Source organism: Chiloscyllium plagiosum, chromosome 24, assembly GCF_004010195.1.
Source record: "Chiloscyllium plagiosum isolate BGI_BamShark_2017 chromosome 24, ASM401019v2, whole genome shotgun sequence".
Lineage (NCBI taxonomy): Eukaryota > Metazoa > Chordata > Chondrichthyes > Orectolobiformes > Hemiscylliidae > Chiloscyllium > Chiloscyllium plagiosum.
This window is the reverse complement of record NC_057733.1, coordinates 35,862,822-35,886,476: the sequence shown is the minus strand read 5'-3', so window position 1 is coordinate 35,886,476 and position 23,655 is coordinate 35,862,822. Positions and strand designations below refer to the sequence as shown.

Here is a 23,655-nt window from a genome sequence, read left to right as displayed (position 1 = left end):
GATAGGATAAATAGGCAAAGTCTTTTCCCTGGGGTCGAGAGTCCAGAACTAGAGGGCTTAGGTTTAGGTTGAGAGGGGAAAGATATAAAAGAGGCCTAAGGGGCAACCTTTTCACACAGAGGGTGGTATGTGTACAGAATGAGCTGCCAGAGGAAGTGGTGAAGGCTGGTACAATTGCAACATTTAAGAGGCATTTGGATGGGTATATGAATAGGAAGTGTTTGGAGGGATATGGGCCAAGTGCTGGCAGGTGGGACTAGATTGGGTTGGGATATCTGGTCGGCATGGACGGTTTGGACCAAAGAGTCTGTTTCCATGCTGTACATGTATATGACTCTAACTCCACCTCATTAGTGTCAAAGTTAAAAACTGTTCTGTATTTGTAAGGGGAAACGAAATAGAAGTGGGGGACATGCTAGAAAATTTATGGTCAGATTGTGCAAATGTGCAATTAATTATTGTGCACATTCAGCGTGTGACAGTTTGTACATAAAATTGCAGGTTTTTATTTGCATTTCCACTGTGTTATACAGATGGGGGAACGTTTGTACAGCGGAACTGATTGTTCGTTTGTGCTGTGCGGCATCGGACGGGTTCCGCGGTGACACGCGTTGGAATTGGAAGGCAGATTTCGGTAAAAGGCCGAGGAGCGGCTGCACGGGCGTCATGGCGGAAAATATCGTGAGTAACGGCTTCACCGTCGGCGCGAGTCTTGTAGCCTGCTCGGGCCTGGGGCCTCAAACTTTCCTGTCCAACCCCTGGCGGGCCCCTCTTTCTCCCTACCCCGGGAGACGGGCCGAGTCCCGGAGTCTCCCGCTGAACTCCCAGGCCCGGTCGGCCTGGTCCGAGGTTGGGGGTTTGACAGCGTCAGCGTTAGCCTCAGGCCCGGGAGTCCGGTAGGCACCCACCGGGTTCGGAGCAATGAGGCAGCGATCTGTCCGCTCTCCCTCCCTGCCTCAGCAGCTGGAGGCCGAGGGAAGGATGTGGGGTTCTCTCGGCCACTCACACAATCACACGACATAACCTCCAACATGACTTGCAGCAACGTTGGATTATTTAATCAATGTGTGGACTGTCGGTTTGCCTTGCTGCCCAGTTTGAAGTGATCATTCCGTTAAACTCAGTCCCTGCTTGATGCGACATATCGAATTGTGATTGTTACTAGTCCATTATGTTTGCTCCCACTGAACTTTCTGGAGAATGCAGTCACAGCAATTATACTGGTATTGCCTAATTCTTTTGTGTGTCCTGTCAGCATTGTTTGTATGAATGGGACACTCGTTCACGGCAAAGCTGCATTTTTGGCCTCTGAAAATTGAACAAACAGCAGTTAAACACTGCTGCATAGTCAAATGTTGAGCAACAGATTTCACTACCATTATAGGTTTTGTGCTTTTAAATATCAGTATTCAGAATTATTTTTCTAGCTTGTTCAATTTGTCTTACCGAACGATTGAATTTATAAGCACACCTAGTTGCTCAGTCACTAAAGAAGGACATAGTTTGGACTGAGTCATGTTGGCCAGGACCCCTAGTCTGTAAACTAGCTTGTCCCATCCTCAATTGAACATGAAGATTGGCTTGAGCCAAGTGCTGGAGTGCTGCTGCCCTCTGTGGATTCATACCCCTGAATGAGTTGGCAATTTTGCATGGGGAGGGAATTTAATATGTCTGCATAGTTTGAGGAAGTAAGCTAGAGAAACACTGTTTGAACAACCTGATTTTGTTTTTTTAAAAACAAAGAAGTCTTGCAACTCTTTGTGTACTTGAAAGATTGCAAATTGAAGGCAGTCTAAAAGATTCCAGATGAATTGCTTTCAATCTGGAGTATTATGTGCATGTAAATAGTTAAGGTGTTAACAGTTCAGTAAATGCTTTACTATATCTTTTAGATTACTTAGTGTGGAAACAGGCCCTTCGGCCCAACAAGTCCACACCGACCCGCTGAAACGCAACCCACCCATACCCCTACATTTACCCCTTTTTACCTAACACTATGGGCAATTTAGCATGGCCAATTCACCTAACCTGCACCTCTTTGGACTATGGGAGGAAACCGGAGCACCTGGAAGAAACCCATGCAGACATGGGGAGAATGTGCAAACTCCACACAGTCAGTCGCCTGAGTCGGGAATTGAACCCGGGTCTCTGGCGCTGTGAGGCAGCATCTTGTAACCATGATATGAAAGTTTAAAGATAATTACCTGGATCTAAGTATATAATTATCTATAGTACTTTAGACATTTAATTTAAAGGGACTAGATTAATGCAAATTAATGCAAATTTTTTAAAAATTTAATTGCTACTTCATTGCACTTTGAAGGTTGTGAATGGTAATGGCAAATGAATTAGTTGGTAGATTGGAAAATGGACACTTTATTTAATGATCAACTGTTGTATGTTGTCATTTTGGATTAGAAAGTTAAGGCAAGCTATTTACTTAAATGTTTTAAAATTAAAAATAAAACTAGCCAGTCTGCTGTAGCTTTGTCAAAAGCAAGGATAGTTGTCAGTGGGAGTTTGGATATAGATGCAGTAATTGCAGCATGTGTGAAATCCAGTAACAAAAGATGAACTACTGGAAACAGACAGTAGGTCAGATTGCGTTCATGGAGAGAACACTCATGTTAGAGTTTTAGCTGTGGAATCTTGAATGGTATGTAAAGCAGACAGTGGATTGGGAGTTGTTGTGTCTGTATAACACCTTTTTGATTTTATATTTATAATTTGTAAAAGATGAAAACATTGCCAATCAGAAAATAGGACAAGAAGCCCTTTGGAACATAGTGTGTCTGCACTAAAGGTTGAGAAACTAGCAAGATATGGAACTGAGTCACTCCAACACTACCACTGGTGTAACAGTGTAAATGTGTGGGCAGTTTTAATTATGAAAAACGGCGTAAGAATTTACAATGGATTAGTAATGGAAAATGTGACAAAAGTGACAGTGTGAAGTAAAATCTTGTAACCAAGAAATGCATATAGGAATTCAGTTTTTGAATGCTGGCTTTGGTTCAGTTAGCAACACTCACGCCTCAAATATTTGTGTTCAACTCTAATTCCAAGACTTGAGCATAGAATAACTGTGCTGATACTCCAATGCAGTCCTTGGGGTGTGTGACATTGATAGAGGTGCCATCTTTCAGATGAGGTGTTAATCTGAAACTCTATATGCCTATTCAGATGTATGTAAATGATCCTATTGCACATTCAAAAATGAACAAGCATGTTAACCCCAGTGTTCAGTCAAAATCACAAAAAAAAATCTGGACATCATGTCATGGCTATTTTATGGAGGTTTGTGACATGCATATTGACTGCACGCCCTCCATTACAATATCCTTTATTCAAAAAGTACTTCAAATGCCATAAAGTGGTTTGAGCTGTCTGTCAGTTGTGAAACGTGCAGTATAAATGAGCATCTTTCTTTAAAATATATGGTGATGTGGCACGTTATGATGAAGCCTTGTTTACAAGAGGTTGGCCAATCTGCATTTTTCTAAAAAATCAAATGTAATGTTGATCAGAATTGGAAATAAGCCATACAATCCAAGTCTACTTCACCCTTCAATACGATTATGGCTGATCTTCTGTATCAATTTGAGTCTCCTGTCCTGTTCTCCACCTCCCTTGATTTTCTTAGTGCGTAAGAAATCTGTTTGTTTCAGTACTGAACGTGCTCAATAACTGAGTATCCATGGCTCTTGAAGATACTTAATTCCAAAGATTCATAAGCCTCTGGGTGAAGAAATTTGTCCTCTTCTCTAACCTGACCGGCTGACCCCCTGTTGAGACTGAGATAATGTTCTCTGCTTATCAGCCAGGGAAAAAGCCACATCGTATCAACTGTGGCAGGCTCTTTTGAGAATTTTCTACCTTTTCAATGAGATCATCTCTTATTCTTCTGAAGGTATAGATATTTTTAATCATCCTGTTTTGAAATTTAATTACCTAACTCTACACTTGAATCCATGTCTTCTAACTTAGCAGTAGGAACACTACTGCTGCACCATAAGAGTGGAAAGTGTCAGCTGATTATGCTTCAGTTGTACCCATAGGATGACCTTCTCAACCTAAGAGTCAGCCGTGTTAACCCTTTCTGAGTTAAGTATATCCTTTCTTAAGGAGAACGTTTTTAAAGAATGTTAAACAGTGATTGTTGCCACAATATATTACTGGCTGGAGTTATTATTGAACATAACTGACAGCAGAGATGAATTGACGCAGATGTAGTTTCAGTTGTGATTGTTAACGCAGTGTGATCATGTTCAGTCTTGACTCCTAACCTAAGATGTTGACATACTCCCTTTCTGAAAGGCCATAGGAAATAAATCAATAACAAAGATTACATAATTAGTACATAAATTAATTTAAAGGGCCACTGGTTAAGGCCATTCTCCTTGTTCTTAACATAATCCAATCCAGTCTATTATACTGTTATTGCATTTTATTAAATTAAAATAATAATGTAAACTCTGTCTCTGGGTTGAGCAGTGTTTTACAGAAAATATGTAAGAATTGTTAAAACTAATTGCTTTTGAATAAAATTGGATATATTTCTGATAGTCAAGTAAATAATTTGTCATAAAAATCAAGAGACATGGCACTAGATTTTCATGAACATGTAGAATAATTAATTTACACAAACTATTTTTGTGTAAGTATAATTGATCACTGTACTATTATTTTTATATTTTGCTTCGTTTATTTGGACTTCTCTGTTCATATGCTGACACATTTTGTACTTGGTCAATAACCTGCTTGAATATTTCATTATCAATCAAAGTTAAAAATCAAACAACGGCAGTTATAGTCCAACAGGTTTAATTGGAAGCACACTAGCTTTCGGAGGACTGCTCCTTCATCAGGTGGTTGTAAGATAGTGCTTCTAATTAAACCTGTTGGACTATAACCTGATGTTGTGTGATTTTTAACTTTGTACACCCCAGTCCAACACCGGCATCTCCAAATCATTGTCGGTCAAGAGATTATTACTCCTGAATGGAGCATGTAGGGCAATGATAGCATACAGAATTTGAGTTGCCAGAATTTTTTTGAAATTTTGAAATTCTTGCCAATCCAGGGATTGGTTCTTACCAGCTACTGTTGAGAGAAGACTCGTAAAATGCTTTTTTTTCTTTTAGTATTTTAGTTCTGACACTTTTATGGGTTTCAGTGTCTTAGACCACTTCCACAGATTTGTTCTCCATGTACCACCTCTAATGCCCAGGTAGAAAAATACTAAATTGGTAGCATTCCAGAAATTGAATATGAAATTGTCCATTCTAGTTTAATTAATTGATTTTATTTGGGCCCTTGTGTTCTTCCTCCAGTTTGGAAGACAATAACATTGCATTAGACTATGATTTACTTAAGCTTATTAAACAGTTGGAAATGTGGTAACTAGTCCTTTGTTGAAGGTGAAATTACAAACTATTGTGAAGACTGTACTGAATAATAATTTGGTTCTTCTGCACTAGTGGATTTTTATTTTTCCTTATCCGTGGAGCAATCTGTTTTAGCCGTTTCATTGCACAATTCTTTTAAAATCTTTGAAATGTAAAATAGCTAAAAGGTAATTTCAGGGTAGACAAACAAGAGGCTGGAAGTACACAGCAAGTCAGGCAGCATCAAGAGGTGGAGAAGTCAATGTTTCGGGCGTAACCTTTCTTCAATAACCTGCTTGAATATTTCATTATCAATCAAAGTTAAAAATCAAACAACGGCAGTTATAGTCCAACAGGTTTAATTGGAAGCACACTAGCTTTCGGAGGACTGCTCCTTCATCAGGTGGATTTAAGAGGAGCTGCAAATAAAGGGGTGAGGGGTGTTGGGGTATTGGGGAGGAGGGTGGAGGGTTGGTGAGGTTATTTTAAAAAAAAGTAATTTCATCCAAAGGAATGTAAGTAGCTATCTGATGAATTCAAAGGAAAGCTGCCAATTAAGCATTGAACAAATCTCAGAGATGTTTATATTTGGATTTAATTGGTTTGCTTACTCCCTTAGATGTCAACAAAAAAAGTCAACTTGTGTGTAAAATCGTTTGTATCAAATTAAATTTGGATGGTATCATGTGAGTGACATTTTTTCCATGATGTATGTGAAGAGGGCAGTACTATGTTAAATTTTGGGCTGCTTTTTTTTCCCTAGTGTAGTTACATATAAACTGTTGACTGGCAAGATGTTGACAGATTGAATTATAATGAAATAAAAGAAGAATTATGTGCAAGCTTTGTTTTGGAAAGAGAACTTAATATTCAAGCCCGATAGTACAAAGAGTGATCTAATTACAGGAGTATCGATTTGAATATTTGCAAAAGGTTGCAAGAGAAATAGCATTTTGGAACAATACATTTAACACACTTCTTAGAACCATTTTAGAGTTAATCCATAGCAGCAGCAGCAGCAAGTTGGTAGCTCTCTTTCTCTACTTTTATTCAGGCAGTGTGAGATTCAATGCATTATTAAACACTTGCACAGAATCTGCTCACCAGGTACCATCTGTCTAAGATCTTTCAGCTGTTGGGTATTGGTTAACTAATTAAATTTGACTGCAGTTTTATTGTTTATCTTGAGACAATGCTATTTATGCTATAGCCTGACAAAATTAAGATATAGTGTGTATGCACTTTTAAAATATTTCTGCAAAATATATTTTATTTCGTAATATTATCTCTTAGTAATATCTCAAAATTTGACACATTTTATAGTCAGCTGTGAAAGTAAGATGATTATTTTTCTTCATGGTTTAATTGCCCATGCCTTTCCATGAGCTTTAAGTGGAAGCCTCCTGCTAATTATAACTCTTATAAGCGGGTTACTGCTATAGGGGATCTAGGTCGTGTATATATGAGGCAAATAACAGCAGCCCCCTCAATCTATGAAGTTAAGGAAAACGTGGAGGTGTGAATTAGAATATTTAACTCTTATGTCAAATCATATACTGTACAAAGTGTGAAATAGGAAGAGAAAGAAGGCTTGAGAAAGAGGAATAAAAGAGTGTGGAAAAATAGAGTTTTAAGAATAGAGTTCTTTTTAAAGCTTGCCAAGAATAAGTGCAATCTAAATGCTTGAGTTTCCAAGGCCATAGAGCTTGTTTGGCAGTAATTGTCTTTTTTTAAACGCCATTTAAAAAACCAAATTCTAAACTTACTAGTCCTAACCTTTTTGTTATCATTATTGGATAACTATGTGGTGAGTACAGCAATTTCCCAACTTTCTCTGGATTGCAATGGTGAGTCTATTGGTGAAATATCATTGGTGTGCAGTTTTTGGGTGAATGGGGCAAATCAGAAATCAAATCCCGGATTTTGACATTTAACTTTTTGTGTCAAAGCTGTACATTATTCAGTTGCTCCAGAAAAGCTATGGATACTTAATCTCATCCTTAATGCAAAAGTCAGGCTGATAGACTGTATTTGCTCATGGCAAAGAGGAATCATTTGACATTTCTGGACACTTCATGAAATTGGCAATGGTATTGCAACATTTACTTCAGATTTGTGGCCTTACCCTCTGAAGTCAGATTCATGCTTTCCTCATCAGTTACAGGTTATAATGGCTTAGTCAATGCACATTCTTATAGATCTTGTTATTATCCATTGATCTTATGAATATTGTGGCTTAGGAAGAAATCCCTTTCTTATGATCCATTGTGGACTGACAGACTCGATGGATCGATGGGAAACACAATGGTCAAACATTGCAGCTGCAGCATTACGATGCACTTTTGTTCTTGAGGCTTTCACTGCAAACAACAGTTGATTATTTAAAATGAACTGCGCGGACTTGCATTGTTATAGAATTAGGCTGGCTAATATCAGGATCAGACTAAACACTTCATACGTTGAAATTCACTGCTCGGATCATAGAGTTCATTAAGACTTTTATAAAAGCTCAACTTATTTGTACCATAGGAATTTGATAATTAAGGATGATGAATCTGTGGAACCCTGTGCCGCAAAGGGCTGTGGAAACCAAGATATGGCGATGCTGGTGTTGAACTGGGATGGACAAAGTTTTAAAAATCGCACAACACCAGGTTATAGTCCAACAGGTTTATTTGGAAGTATAAGCTTTTGGAGCTGGTCCTTCATCAGGTAGTTAGTGGGGCAGGATCATAAGACACAGAATTTATAGATCCTGCCCCACTGGCTACCTGATGAAGGAGCAGTGCTCTGAAAGCTTGTATTTCCAAATAAGCCTGTTGGACTATAACATGGTGTTGTGTGATTTTTTTTTTTAAACTGTGGAAATCAGGCCATTGAGTGTATTTAATACTGATAGGTCCATAATTGGTAAGGGGATCACGTGTATTGGGCAGAAGGGAGGTGAATGGGCTTGAGAAACATATCAGTTATGAGTGGTTCATGGAGTAGACTCTGGGTGAATGGTCTAATTCTGCTCCCATTTCGTATGGTCCTACAATTTGTAGGAAGACAGCAAATCCTGTGTAGTGCCCCTGTTTTGATGATTGATCTTTAATATGATAGAATGCCATGTGCCTTGGTTTTATTTTGAGGATTGTTAGGATAAATGTTTGTCCTTGCAAGCATGGTCGAAATGTATATTAAAGTAGGATTGGGAGGTCCAAAAGAATTACTGCCAATGGCAAAATGATAACCCAAAGTAGCTGACATCGGTTGGATCAAAATTGATTTGAAATAATTGAGGTACTACAAACATATAGTATTTAATAACTCAGTACTTTTATTAGCTTTTTGTTTGGGTTCACTGAAGTCCCACTGAAAATATTAATACGAATTAGCAGGCCATTTGACATCTTGAGTGCTCAAAAATGTTCCCAGATCTCCAATTTTGAAGGGCTTTAATTGAAGTTTAACCAAGAGCGTTGCGTAATATTGCTACTGTTATTGTCAGTGCTTACATAAAATTTTATCATGTTTGTGTACACTTAAATATTTATTTAATCTTTTAGATTGTCCGCATTCAGTCCCCACATGGTATGAAAAGGATTAATGTGGGCAAAAGAGAAACAGGAGCCCAATTTTTGAAAAAGGTAATGAACTATTTTCTTCAGGGGGGATTTGCTTCTGAGAACTCTGTTAAACCTATTGTATACTTCCTTTATATCTCTCTTCTACTTGAGTACTTTTGGTAAACATGTTGAAAAAAAATAACAAATTTTCACATTTATGTAGCTATTTTAACTAAGTATTATTTGTAAATTTCTGTTCCTTTTTTGATATTTAAATGATTGGACTCCAATTCCATTAAATATAAAATTACTTGTTACACTGGCTCCTGTTAATTTTACATATCTCATGCTTTGCATCTAGCACGCCCCTCATATTTGAAGCACCTAGCGTCGTACAGCATGCAAGCAGACTCTTCGGTCCAACTGATCTAAGCTAACCAGGTTTCCCAAACTAAACTAGTCTAACTTGCCTGCATCTGACCCATATCTCTCTAAACCTTTCCTATTCATGTACTTGTCCAAATGTCTTTTAAATGTTCTAACTGTATCTGCATCTACCACTTCCTTTGGTAGTTTATTCCACATACCCCCCACACAGAGGGTGGTTTGTAAAATTGCCACGCAGGTCCCTGTTAAATCTTTCTCCTCTTAACTTAAAAATATCGCTCTAGTTTTGAACTCCCTGTTTGAAGAGACCTTTGCTATTCACTTCATCTATGCCTCTCATGATTTTATGAACCTCCATAAGTCACCCCTCAGCCTCCAATGCTCCAGTGAAAATGGTTCTAGCCTATCTAGCCTCGCCTTATAACTCAAACTCTCTAATCGTAGCAACACCCTGAACCTCTCCAATTTAATAATTTTTCTATAGCAGGGCAGCCAGAACTGTACACAGTACTCCAAAAGTGACTTCACCAATGTTGTGTACAACCTCAACATGATATCCTAACTACTATACTCAATGGTGTGAGCAATGAAGGCAAGTGTTCTAAATGCCTTCTTCACCACCCTGTCTACCTGTAACATAGCTTTCAAAGAACTATCTACCTGTACCTAAACCTTAGGTCTCTAGGCTTAACAACACCACCCAGGGCTCTAACATTAACACTTTACTAAAATGCAGCACCTCGCATTTATCCAAAAGAAACGGTATCTGCTGCTACTTAACCCAATGGCCCAAAGAATCAAAATCCCTTTGTGCACATGGATGCCTTCTTCACTATTCACTATACCACCAATTCCAGTGTTATCAGCAAACTTACTAACCATTCTTCCTTATCCAAATCATTTACATAAATTGTTTATATAAATGACAAATAACAGTGGACCTAGCACTGATCCTTGCGGAATAGGCCTCCAGTCTGAAAAACAACCCTCCACTACCACCTTCTGCTCCCTACCATCAAGCCAATTTTGTATCCAATTTGACAAGCTGTCCCTGAATCTCATTGGTCTGACTTTATTAATCAGTCTACCATGTTGTAAAAGCTGGAAATGTGTTGCTGGAAAAGCGCAGCAGGTCAGGCAGCATCCAGGGAACAGGAGAATCGATGTTTCGGGCATAAGCCCTTCTTCAGGAATGAGGAAAGCCCTTCCTCATTCCTGAAGAAGGGATTATGCCCAAAACGTCGATTCTCCTGTTCCCTGGATGCTGCCTGACCTGCTGCGCTTTTCCAGCAACACATTTCCAGCTCTGATCTCCAGCATCTGCAGACCTCACTTTCTCCATGTTGTAAAAGGCCTTGCTGAAGTCCACGTAAACAACATCTACTGCTCTGTCTTCATCAACCTTTTTGGTTATGTCCTCAAAAAAATTTCAAATCAAGTTTGTGAGACACGATTTCCCATACACAAAGCCGTACTAATTATCCCTAATCAGTCCTTGCCTTTCCAAATGCATGTAAATCCTATTCCTCAGAATCACTTCCAACAACTTACTACTCACTGATGTCAGACTCACCAGTCTGTAGTTCCCAGGCTGCTTCTTAGAGCCTTTCTTATTCAGTCCAATGCATTCATAACAGTTTATATGCTCCACAAAACTCTCCTTACAACTTTCTTTTGTTAACTCCTCAACATAGCCTTCTGTTCCTTTCTCCTTTTATATCACATTCTCTAAACTGCATCTGGGCAATTGCCTTGACTCTAGCTAAAGTAATTTTTTTCTAACTATCTTATATTTGTGGTCTCTCTTTCCAGTCTCACGTGCAAGTGATAACACTCTCAATTTCTAATTTATTAGGCCCATTTATAATCTGATAGATCTCCACTAGTTCAGTTTGTTTTCTCTCTTCCAGAGAGAAGAGCCTTGATCTTTCAATCTTTCCTAATAGGTATAACCTCTCAGTTCTGGTATCATTCTTGTAAAACACTTTTGAATATTTTTCAGTGCTTCTATCCTTTCTTTTAACATAGAGACCAGAACCTTGCAGAATATGTCAAGTATAGTGTAACCAAGATTCTATACAAATTTTGAATTACCTCCCCTGGAAATGAACACCAATGCTTTTTGTTTTTGTTTAAGCTTTTTCATTGTCTTGCTGCTTGTCATGGTTTGTAAATTTTCACCTCCAAATCCCTTAGTTCCATTGTCCCATGTAGGTAATTATTTTCAAAGGAGTACATGGTCTCTTTATTCTTCCTACCAAAGTGCATTGCCACTTTCTTAATGTATTTCAATGTTTGTTTGTTGATTACATGTCTATTCTCTAAGCTTATTCATTTCTACTTGAATCTTGCTATAGTCCATGTCTATATTAACTATGTGCTACATTTTAGCCACTTGCATGCATTTGAAATTGTACTTCCAACATGCAAGCAAATTGCTGTTTTATTGATGAGATTTCAGCCACAACACTCAACTGAGCAGACGGGAATCCAAATGAAGAACAGGTAGCCAGTCAAAAGGGAGGATTAACTTGTTTACAAGTAGTTGCAAACATACAAAAGTTTGTTGAAGTCAGCAGTCATCTTTCAGTTCTTCAGATTGTCTATTTGCTCCAATTTGTATTTGTGGCTTTAAAAAGTCAATGATGTAAAACACCAACTCGCCTTATCAGCAAACAGCTTTTCTCAAGGCTACCTTATTCGACTTTCTTCACATTGTATAATATTTACACTATATCCCATTCAGTCAATATAAAGCTGCAAAATAAAAAGGAAAACATGCAAATGTTGATATAAGAAATGAAATATAAGCAGCTGGAAATGCATGGCTGGTCAATACTGATAAAAGGACAGGCAATTTTGAAAATGTGTTGACTTTGTAACCTTAAGCCTTACCTGTTTTTACAATTTTAGTGATATCAGAACATGAATTAAGTATTATAATGAATACTACTGACATTTAAGAAGATTGGGTAAATGCAACAAGACAGTAAACATCTTCTTTGAAATAACTGAGGAGTATTAGAAAAATATTTCCAAGTTTTGATTATTTTGACATTCCAGGTTACAATTTGTACCAGTTGCATTACATAAATTGTGCTCTGAGTATATTATACAGATGAATTCAGCTATGTTTACATGTTAAGATAAATATTCTGTTCACCATTGGAAAATAATATGTGATCACTTAGTGCATGTTGCAGTAACTGCACGTTCCCTTGATATTCATTACATTATCATTGCTGAATTCCCCCACTATTCACACCCTGGTGGTTACCATTGACCAGGAACTAAACAGGACCAGAGATAATAGCAGGTCAGAGGTTGGGAATTTTGTGAAAAATTTTCCTCCTGTCTTCCCAAAGTTTGTCTACAATCCATTTTCCTCATTGAGTGCAGCTCCAACAACACAAGAAGCATGTTACTATTGACAAAGCAGCTTACTTGATTGGCATCCCCATCTAGAACCTTAAGCATTCATTTCCTCCACCACTGGCATGTGATGGCAGCATTGTAACCATATGTAATGTGCACTTCAGTTCATAATTCTCTTTCAACAGCATCTTTCAAACCCATGACACCTACTATCTCAAAGGGCAAGGGCAGCAGATGCATGAAAAAGCACCTCCTGCAAGCCAGCTATTCTGTTTAATACCACAGTGTGTTCCCATTCTAAAGATGTTACTCCACTGTTTGAAACAAAAAATGTTTAAATCAAGATTAGTAAAAGAATTGATTTCGTGAATAAGATGTCTTTTGGATTCAATCATCTCTCTCATATGAAGGGCAGCACGGTGGCTCAATGATTAGCACTGCTGCTCATAGCGCCAGGGACCCAGCTTTGATATCAACCTTGGGCAACTGTCTGTGTGGAGTTTGCATGTTCTCCCTGTGTCTCTGTGAGTTTTCTTCAGGTGTTCTGGTTTCCTCCCATAGTCCAAAGATGTGCAGGTTAGGTGGATTAGCCATGCTAAGTTGTCCCGTAGTGTCTAGCGTTGCTAGCTATGGTAAATGTGGGGTGCCAGCAATAGTGTAGGGATTTGAGTGGGATGTTCTTGGAGGATTAGTGAGGACTCAGTGGGCTGAAAGGTCTCTTTCAGTGCGATAGGGATTCTATGTCTCTGCAGCCAGCCTCTACAAAATCCTATTCTCTGGAGTTCAAGTTACTTATCATGTCAAACTTGGATGCGTTTGGATCAGTGTGGCTGAAAAAGTCAAAAAACAATGCAAAATAAGACCATGTTTAATTTGCTTTAAAATGTAGGAACTTCTGTTAGAATTCAGAAGTGCAGATGATGTGTGTATTGCTAAAGGTGGAATTTGTCAGCTGAGTTGTAGTAACTTTTATAAGATGTGCGTTTACTGGATATACAAGTAAAGTGTTATACTTAAGGAAGTTGGGAAAGCAAGGAATTTTTAAAAATTCATTTGAGAGGATGTGGGCAGCACTAGTAAGGCAAATATTTATTTCGCACCCAAAACTGTCTTGAGAAAGTGATGTTGAGCTGCTGCCTTGAACTGCTGCAGTTTGAGTGATGAGAATGTTCACACAGTTCTGTAGTCATTTTGAAATTAATTCCCAAATTCTGACCTGTAAGCCAAGGAATTTGTGTAGCTAGTCCAGTTAAGGGAATGATGACTGTCACACTGCCCCAGGATGTTGATGGTGGGGAATTCAACAATGGTAATACCCATTGTATCTCAAGGCAGAATTGTTTTTTTTTTGGAGCTGGTCATTGCATTGTGTTGGTTGTGACACAGATGTTCCTTAACCACTTATCGGCTGAAGCTTGAATGTTGTCTAAATCTTGCTCCTTGAAGACATCGATTGCGCACCGTTATTTGAGAAGTGTAAAATGGAAATGTGCAATCATTGGTAAACATTCTTTTTGGGATCAGTGAATGTTTATAGCACAGAGGGAGATGGTTTGGCCATCCAGTCCCAGCTGGATCTCTGCAAGAGTAATTTGACTAATACCTTTTCCAATAGCCTCCTATTCCTCCAAGTACTTATCTAATTGCTTTTTTAAGAGCCATGGCTAAATGTGTTTCTACTAGACTTTCAGGAAGTGCATTGCAGATCATAACCACTCGCCACACAAAGCAACTTTTCCTCATATCGCCTTCAGCTATTTTGCCAATTGTTTTAAATCTGTAGCTTCTGGATGTGAATCCTTCTGTCAATGGAAGTAATCTCTTTGTGTACTATGTTCAAATGTCTCATGATACAAACATCTTTATCAAATCTCTTCCAAATAGTTGAAGGTCCCTGTCCCCAGAACCATTCTCAAACTTTTCCTGCATATTCTGTAAATCCTTCACATCTTTATGAAAGTACATTGCCCAGAATTGGATGCAGTCTTCCAATTGAGGCTGAACCAGTTCTGACCTTGTTGTGAAGGTTGGATTCTTGATGAAGCAGTTGAAGATGTTTGGACATGGGATACTACCTCCTTGAACTCCTATTGTGATATCCTGGATTGAAGTGACCAAGTTGATTGATGAAGGAAGGGCTGTAGATGTCATACACATGGACTTTAGAAAGGCGTTTGATAAGGTTCCCCATGGTAAACTAATGGAGAAAGTGAAGTCACATGGTGTGCAGAGTGTTCTAGCTAGGTGTTGAAAGAACTGGTTGAGCAACAAGAGACAGAGAGTAGTAGTTGAAGGGAGTTTCTCAAAATGGAGAAAGGTAACCAGTGGTGTTCCACAGGGGTCAGTGTTGGGGCCACTGTTGTTTGTAATATACATAAATGATCTGGAAGAGGGCACTGTTGGTCTGATCAGTAAGTTTGCAGACAACACAAATATTAGTGGAGTAGAAGAAAGCATAGGGGACTGTCAAAGAATACAGGAGGATATAGATAGACTGGAGAGTTGGGCAGAGAAGTGGCAGATGGAGTTCAGTCCAGGCAAATGTGAGGTGATGCATTTTGGAAAGTCTAATTCTAGAGTCAACTATATTGTAAACAGAAGAGCCTTGGGAAAAGTTGATGAGCAGAGAGATCTGGGAGTTCACGACCATTGTACCCTGAAGGTTGCTGCACAGGTGGGTAGAGTGGTCAAGAAGGCCACTTGGTATGCTTGCCTTCATCGGACGGGGTGTTGAGTATAAGCAGCATGATGGCTCAGTGGTTAGCACTGCAGCCTCACAGCACCAGGGACCTGGGTTCGATTCCCACCCCGGGTGACCGTCTTTGTGGAATTTGCACATTCTCTCCATGTCTGTGTGGGTTTCCTCCAGGTGCTCCGGTATCCTCACACAATCCAAAGATGTGCAGGTCATGGGAATTGGTCATGCTAAATTGTCCATAGTGTTCAGGATAAATATAGGGGAATGGGTCTGGGTGGGTTACTGTTTGGAGGGTCATTGTGGGCTTGTTGGGCTGAAGAGCCTGTTTCCATGCTGTAGGTAATCCAATCTAATAAGTGCTGGCAGGTCATGTTAAAATTGTACAAGACATTGTTTCAGCCGCATTTAGAATACTGTGTACAGTTATGATCACCACATTACCAAAAGGATGTGGACGCTTTGGAGAAGGTGCAGAGAAGGTTTACGAGGATGTTGCCTGGTATGCAAGGTGCTAACTATGAAGGGAGGTTGAATAGGTTAGGATTGTTTTCATTAGAAAAATGGAGATTGAGGGGGGATCTGATTGAGGTCTACAAAATCCTGAAGGATATAGACAAGGTAGATAGAGATAAGCTTTTTCCCATGGTGAAGGATTCAATAATGAGAGGTCACGCGTTCAAGGTGAGAGGTGAAAAGTTTAAGGGGGATATACACAGCAAGTACTTCACACAGGGTGGTAGGTACCTGGAACATGTTGCCAGCAGAGGTGGTAGAGGCAGGCACGGTAGATTCATTTAAGGTGTGTCTGGACAGATGCATGAGTAGGTTGGGGAGCAGAGGGATACAGATGTTTAGGAATTGGGCGATAGGCTTAGACAGTGGATTTGGATTGGCTCAGGCTTGGAGGGCCAAAGGGCCTGTTCCTGGGCTGTAAATTTTCTTTTTTGTTCTTGGGTTGGTCTCCAACAATCACAACATTAGGTATGCCTCCAACTCCTGAAAACCTCTGGATTCAATGTTACAGGGACCTCTTGATGAGACACCCTGTCAAATACTGCCTTGATGCCAAGTCGAGTTACTCATTCCACCTCTGGCTTTTGCTCTCTGCTTCAAATTTCAGAGCAAAGCTGGCATAAAGTCCAAGTGGTCCTATTCAGCCCAAATTAAATATCAGTCAACAGACTATTGGTGAGTAGATGCCAGGTGATAGCATTGTCATTGACATCTTCCATCTCTTTGGTTGGGACAGTGATGGGTTGATTTGAATTTGTCTTGTTTTTGTGACCAGGACACTTTGCATATACGCTAGTGTTGCAACCCTGTAGACTTAGTAGGAGATGCAGCTAGTTCTGCAAAGCAAGTCTTCAGCACTACAGTCAGCATGTTGTTAGGCATCATAGCCTTTGCTGCATCTCTTGCATTCGCAATTTTTTGATGCCATATTTAGTGAAACAAATTGACTGAAAATTGGCACTTGTGAAGGCAGGGACCTCTGTTTGTGGCTGAAATGAATTATCTATTCTCGTTTCTTGTTGAAGGTGTTTGTGAATATTCAGCCTTTTTGTGTCTTGCTGGGCTAGGCATCCTGGGCCAGGCTGTTATTGTCGATGTTTATGGACCTTTCATTTCCCAATAGTTGTTTAATTATTCAACATCATTCACAACTGGATGTTGGAGAACTGCAGAGCCATGATCAGATTTGTTTGTTTAAGATCACTTGATTTTGCCTATAGATTGCTCCTTCTGCCATTTAGCCTGCATGTAGTGCTGTGCTGTAGCTTCACTGTATTGGCACCTTGTACTGAAGGACCTTACGTGATGCTCCTGGCTTGTTCTTTGACATTCCTCATTGCTATTATTGTAATATGTCAGGTTCAGTGCCTGGATTATTTGCTGGTACTTTAGGATTGTGGTGGGGCATAAATTCGCTACTGATGGCTTCTAGTGCTTCCTGCATACCATGATTGTGAAATCTGTCCCGTTTACTTCTTTGGTATATACATGACTCATGGTGAAGACTGACTTTGGTTTCCATATTGGCTGTGCGATGGATTTTCCTGCCAGTACTTTACTGGAAGATCTATCTGCAATAGATTAGTGAGGACCAACTCAAGTAGGTTTTTCTGTAATGTTGGTGTTCTCACAATCTACTGCAGGCCTACTCTGGGTAGTTATGCCCTTCAGGACTTGCCAACTTTGTGGTGTGCTGCCATCTGCTCTTTGTGATGGACATTGAAATTCCCCACTCTTGAGTATATTCTGTGCCCTGCTACCAACTGGGGTCCAGCACACAGGTGGACTGATCTGTCTGTTGAGAGATGTAGATCGGCAAGAAAATTTCTTGCCAATGTTTGATTAGATAAATGACTCTTTGCGATTTATCCTCATTGTTGAGGATTCCTACAGCCACATGCCTCCCATCAAAGTACTACTGTGATGCTACTTCTGAGTCTGTCCCAATTGACAGGAAGAATCGAAGGATGTTGATGGAATATGGGACATTGTTTGACAATTATGATTGTATCAGGTTGCTTGCTTTTATTCTGTCTGAGGAAAAAGCTTTTTCTTGTTATCAGAAATTGAGAGCTGCACATTTAGATCAAAGCATGCATAAAATCTTAACTTTTTAACTTTTGCACTCTAATTGTAATTTAATGTGTTTTTCTTTTTAGGTTGCAAAGGAATTTGGCTGTTCTAACAATGGCTTTTCTGTATACCTTAACAGAAATAAAACTGGAGAGATCTCCCCAACGAATAAATCACTCTCTTTGCTTAAAATTAAGTACGTACAGGTATTAATCATTTTTAATAGTAATGAACACTTTTCAGCACGTTAAGATTTTTTAAAAAATGAATGGACAAGAAACATTTTGAGGTGGCGTGGGGGGAGTGTTGTTGTTCCTGAATGTGTTAAAATGGACATAGAAGTAACTCCTCTCTGATTACCTCGATCATTTGATGCTTTGGATTTATTGAAGCCTGGAAAATGATGTTGAAGGAATGACTTTATTCAATAACAAGATTTTTTAAGCAAGCTTTATACCTAAAGTTGTGAGTAAATTTAATCATATGTAATTTGGTAGAAAATTTGCAAGACAATCGAATACAGTCTCCAAAACACATGTAAAAATCTTTCACAACAAACATGGGTTTTTACTTAAATATCATAAACCAATGGCTCTACCAAGAAAATTAATTTCTATTCAATTTACTTTGTAACTGGGGGAAAGACTAAAAGGCGTACGCAATTTGCCTGACTGTGAAGTTGCCTAAAGGATGAGAAAGTATATGGGGTGAAGATGTTTGTTTTGTTTTCTAGTCCCATTCTATCCTAATAGCAAAACCCTTAGTCATTAGAGTGATCAAGAAATAGATCAGTGTAGATTGTGTTACTTGTTCACTCCAATCTTCACCTGTTCTGTCCTTTGTTTGCTAATGTTAAGCTACAATTTTGTGTTCTGCAAGCAGAAACCATAATAAAAAGTTGGCTTAGAAAGAAAAGCTGTTCCTCCTCATTGCTTACAAGTATTCTGAATTTTTGGAAATGTTTATGATGGTTGTATTTGTGATAAGCCGTTTCAGTTATTTGTAGATTGCATAAAACACCCCCTTCTTGCAATAGATTGGGCCACGAATAATTAGAGTATCACATTTATATGACACCAGGTTATAGTCCAACAGGTTTATTTGGAAGCACTAGCTTTCAGAGCGCTGCTCCTTCATCAGGTGGTTGTGAGATGAAGGAGCAGGCTCTGAAAACTAGTGCTTCCAAATTAACCTGGTGTTGTGAGATTTTTAACTTTGTACACCCCAGTCCAACACTGGCACCTCCAAAACATGACATTTATATGATGCCTTTAACATAATGAAATGATCCAAAACATTACATGGAGTTGTTATAAAACAAAATAACACCAAGATAAGGAGACATTAGGACAGATGACGAAAATCTTTGTCCACAGAAAGATGGCACACGTGTGCAGCAGGTGATCAGGAAGGATAATGGAATGTTGGTCTTTATTTTAAGGAGGTTGGAATGTGAGTAAGGAAATATTATTGCAACAGTACAAGGTGCTGGTGATACCACATCAGGAGTACTGAGAGCAGTTTTAGACTGTTTATTTAAGGAAACGTTACTTCATTGGAGGCAGTTCAGAGAAGGTTCCCTAGGATGATTCTCAGTATGGAGGGATTGTCTTATGAACAAGTGTTACACTGGTTGGGACTCTGCTCATTGGAATTTAGAAGAATGAGAGGTTACTTCATTGAAAAGTATAGGATTCTTAAGGTAGGGTAAACACAGAAATGATGTTTCTCCTCACTGGAGAGTCGAGCACCAAAGTACACAGTCTCAGAATAAAGGGTGCCAATTTAAGACTGAGTTGAGTTCCCTCTGAGGGTTGAGAACATTTGGAACCCCTTGCCATGGAGCTGTGGGTGCAGAGTTCTCGTATATATTTAAGACCGAGATAGATTCTTGATAGTCAGGGAATATGGATAAAGGGCAGGAAAGTGGATGTGAGAATCAGCCATGATCCTATTAAATGACAGAGCAAGGCCATGCGGCCTACTCCTGTTCTATTTCTTATGGTCTTAACAGTCTTTAGCTCATTCTTCAATGACCTTCTTTTCATCATAAGATCAGGATTGGTATGTTCGCTAATGATTGGTGCTGAGCACTACACGTTTGCAGCACCCCCAATGCTGAACAATCCAAGTCCAAATGCAGCAAGGCCTGAACAGTTTTGAGCTGACAACTGTCAATTAACATTACCTCACACTTGTATGCTGCAAATGTCTATCTCCAGCAAGAGATAATCCAACCCTTGACATTCAATATCACATTACCATCACTGAGTCCCCCACAATCTATATTCTGGGGGTTGCCATTGACCAGAAACTGAAGTGCACCAATTAATTAATCTCATTAGTTTGGCTACAAAGCAGGCCTGGGACTAGGAATTCTGTAGCAAGTAACTCGCCACCTGACCGACCAAAACCTATCCTCCATCTAAGGGGAACAATGTGCTGTAATGTAACCCACTTGCCTGGATGCAGCTCCAACAACGTTGAGGAAGCTTAACATTATCCAGGACAAAGCAGCTTGCTTGGTTGACACTACATCTACAACATTCGCTTCCTCAACCACCAACCCAATAGCAGCAGTGTGAGGCATTTACAAAGTGCATTCCAGAAATTTCCCAGGCTACATCGACAGCAACTTCCAAACACATGAGCATGCAAGGACAAGGACAACAGGTACATGGGGACATCACCACCACAATCACTTGCATGTTCCCCTCCAAGCCACTTACTATCCTGACTTGAAAATATATCCGTATCCTTTAGCCCTGCTGGATCAGAATTCTGGAACTCCCTGTCTAATGACCTTCAGTCTACCAACATGAAGTTGACTGCAGTGGTTCAAGAAGGCATCACTTTTTTAAAGGCATTTCATGAATGAATAAGAAGTGCATTAATTGCTGCTGTCAAGAGCTAATATAGACCTAATGGACTGAATGGCCTCCTCTGATGCTATAACCCTCCAGTGATTCTAATCATATCCTGTGGTAAATGTTTGAACCATTCATCTGCTATATTTATTCAAGCCTGAGTCCCATGGACTTGGTGAGTTGAGGTGAGACCCAGTGAAGCTGGGAGGGCAGCAATTGAGAAAAGAAAACCTTTATAATTTGCAGATAATTCCACCAAGCTGTATTTTTTCTGCTCTGTCTTATTTTGATATGTGAATGTTAAAAGTTAATTTATGACTCAGAAATATTGAGAGGACATGAATATCTTATTTCCCCTTCAAGTTAAAAATCACAATACCAGGTTATAGTCCAACAGGTGTGTTTGAATGAACTAGCTTTTGGAGCGCTGCTCCTTTATCAGATAGCTGTGGATGAAGTCTGATGATGGAGCAGTACTCTGAAAGCTAGTGCTTCCAAATAAACCTGTTGGACTAAAACCTGGTGTTGGGTGATTTTTAACTTTGTCCACCCCAGTCCAACACCGGAACCTCCACATCATGTTTCCCATTAAACTGAGAGCCTTGGATTAATGTGTTTGAAAACTTGACATTTAGGTAGTTAAGGAAAAACAACCCAGAAAGAACTCAACACAATAACTTTGAATAAATTGCAACATTTTAAGCAGCATTTGGATGGGTATATGAATAGGAGTGGTTTGGAGGGATATGGGCTGGGTGCTGGCAGGTGGGACTAAGATTGGGTTGGAATATCTGGTCGGCATGGATGGGTTGGACCGAAAGGTCTGTTTCCATGCTGTACATCTCTATGACAACCAAATTGTACTTATCTAATTGAAGTTATTGCTGGATGTTGTACATACATAAAATGCAGCTGTTTGAAGGAATGCTCAGATTCCCAAGTTTGAGAGGCTGCTTTGGCTGCAGAAGTGCTTTAATTCATACTATTTTGACTGTGATATGCTCTAGGTTTGAATGTTTAATTGCTCTTCAATATTTCGATAGGTGTAAGCTTGGTAATTTATCTTTAATATTTTCTACCTTAGACATGGAGACATGCTGTTCCTCTTTCCATCAAGTGATGCTGGAACTTCCACTCAAGTTATGGAGACTTCAGCTCAAGCTCCTGGAGGGTCTCGTGTTTCAACCATGTCTGCAGTGCCTGTTGTGGAGGATGAGATTGACCAGTACCTAATGAAACAGGATGGAAAGATATACAGAAACCGGGACCAGCAACAGTAAGACTTTGTGAACAGTAACATTTACTAATGTTAATTATGTATGTTTTATAAGTGTTGAATGATACATTGGCTTTATTCAAAACACTAAATCAAGATGAAAGGTGACCCCTTAAAGCACAAGAAAATATCTGTTAATTTCTGTACTCAAAGTTTATTACCTTTGTTAAGAGGTAATGCTCCCTATTATAAGTTATTCTCTGCTTTCACTGACCATCTATATTCAGAAAGATTGACAGCCAGTTCTGAGACCATTCCCATGCTGCTTAAACTATTTCTTGGAGGATTTTTGGTGTATGGTCTCTGTTCCCATTCACTTCTTTTGGTTTTTGTCTTTGAGCCAATAAAACAATGTTTCATTACAGAACTCTAAGATTACAAGCCTAGTTGCATTGTGTTACTGGCATGAACTTGTACTGGCATGCTCATGTACCCATGAATCCTAATATAGCCATGAGAATTTGATTTGAATTGCAATCTTGAAGCAAGGTGGACATATAACAAAGTGTTGTGTCTAAACCAGGTTTGACACCTGTTTTGTGCCAAACAGACCAGGTGCCTGTCTGTACACATTTAGGTAGGAATTATCATCAGATTGCAAGGTTTAGATTGTGGAAAGAAAATGAATAATTAAAAGTAAACTTCTAATTTGTGAGAGAACTAATTTCCATGCGATGAAAGGGAAATTAGTTCAAAGGCTGACAGGCAAAAAACTGTAGTTCAACAATAGATGATCTTGAAGGAAAAAAAACTCTTTAAGCTATGGGTTAGATACATTCCAAGAAAAACAAAACATAGGGGGAATCAGAGCCTTGGATGATAAGGTAAATAGACAATAGGACACAATAAAATGGGATATGTGTCAGTTGAATTTTTCAATTGTGATCCTGGTCAAAAACGAGACAAAATAAAGAGGAAAACAAGTCTGGCAAAGAGAATGAGAGTAGAATGGCAAGGAATATAAAAGGGCACCCACAAATCTTCTACCAACACTTTTATAATAAGTGGATAGTAAGAATTGGGGTGAGCCCTATTAGAGAGAAAATGGGTAATTATTGAGCCGTAGAGATGTACAGCAAGGAAACAGACCCTTCCATCCAACTCATCCATGCCAACCAAATATCCTAAATTAATCTTGTCTCGCTTACCAACATTTGGCACATATCCCTCTAAACCCTTCCTATTCATATACCCGTCCAGATGCTTTTTAAATGTGATTGTACCAGCCTCCTCCACTTCCTGTGGGAGTTTTTTTCCATAAAGTAGAGGCTTGAAAACTGAATGAGTACTTTATGTCAATCCTTACTAAGGAAGAGGATGCTTAAAAAAAAGTAATGATTGAAGTTGAGGTAATGGATTAGGTGAAACTTGATAGAATGTACAGGAAAAGCTTAGACAGAATAGGTTGGCTGGTCCAAATACCTTGCATTACCAAGGGGGTTGCTAAGGGATATGGTCATGGAAATCTTCACAAGATGCGGAAGAGGTGACAGTGGATTGGAAAGTGGCAGATGTGACACAATTGTGT

At 39.2% G+C, this 23,655-nt stretch overlaps 1 protein-coding gene across 2 annotated transcripts in view; it reads left to right on the top strand.

Moving 5' to 3' along the window:
* Positions 1-542: 542 nt before the first annotated feature.
* Positions 543-23,655, top strand: part of nploc4 (NPL4 homolog, ubiquitin recognition factor) — a 65,236-nt gene continuing 42,123 nt past the window's right edge. The window contains exons 1-4 of one of the 2 annotated variants that reach the window (XM_043714785.1): positions 543-681; positions 8,939-9,019; positions 18,071-18,180; positions 21,936-22,127. In XM_043714785.1, coding sequence (XP_043570720.1) covers positions 667-681; positions 8,939-9,019; positions 18,071-18,180; positions 21,936-22,127 — 398 coding nt within the window. In that variant the 5' untranslated portion in view covers positions 543-666. The remainder of the gene's footprint in view (positions 682-8,938; positions 9,020-18,070; positions 18,181-21,935; positions 22,128-23,655) is intronic. The other variant, XM_043714786.1, reaches the window with a different exon arrangement.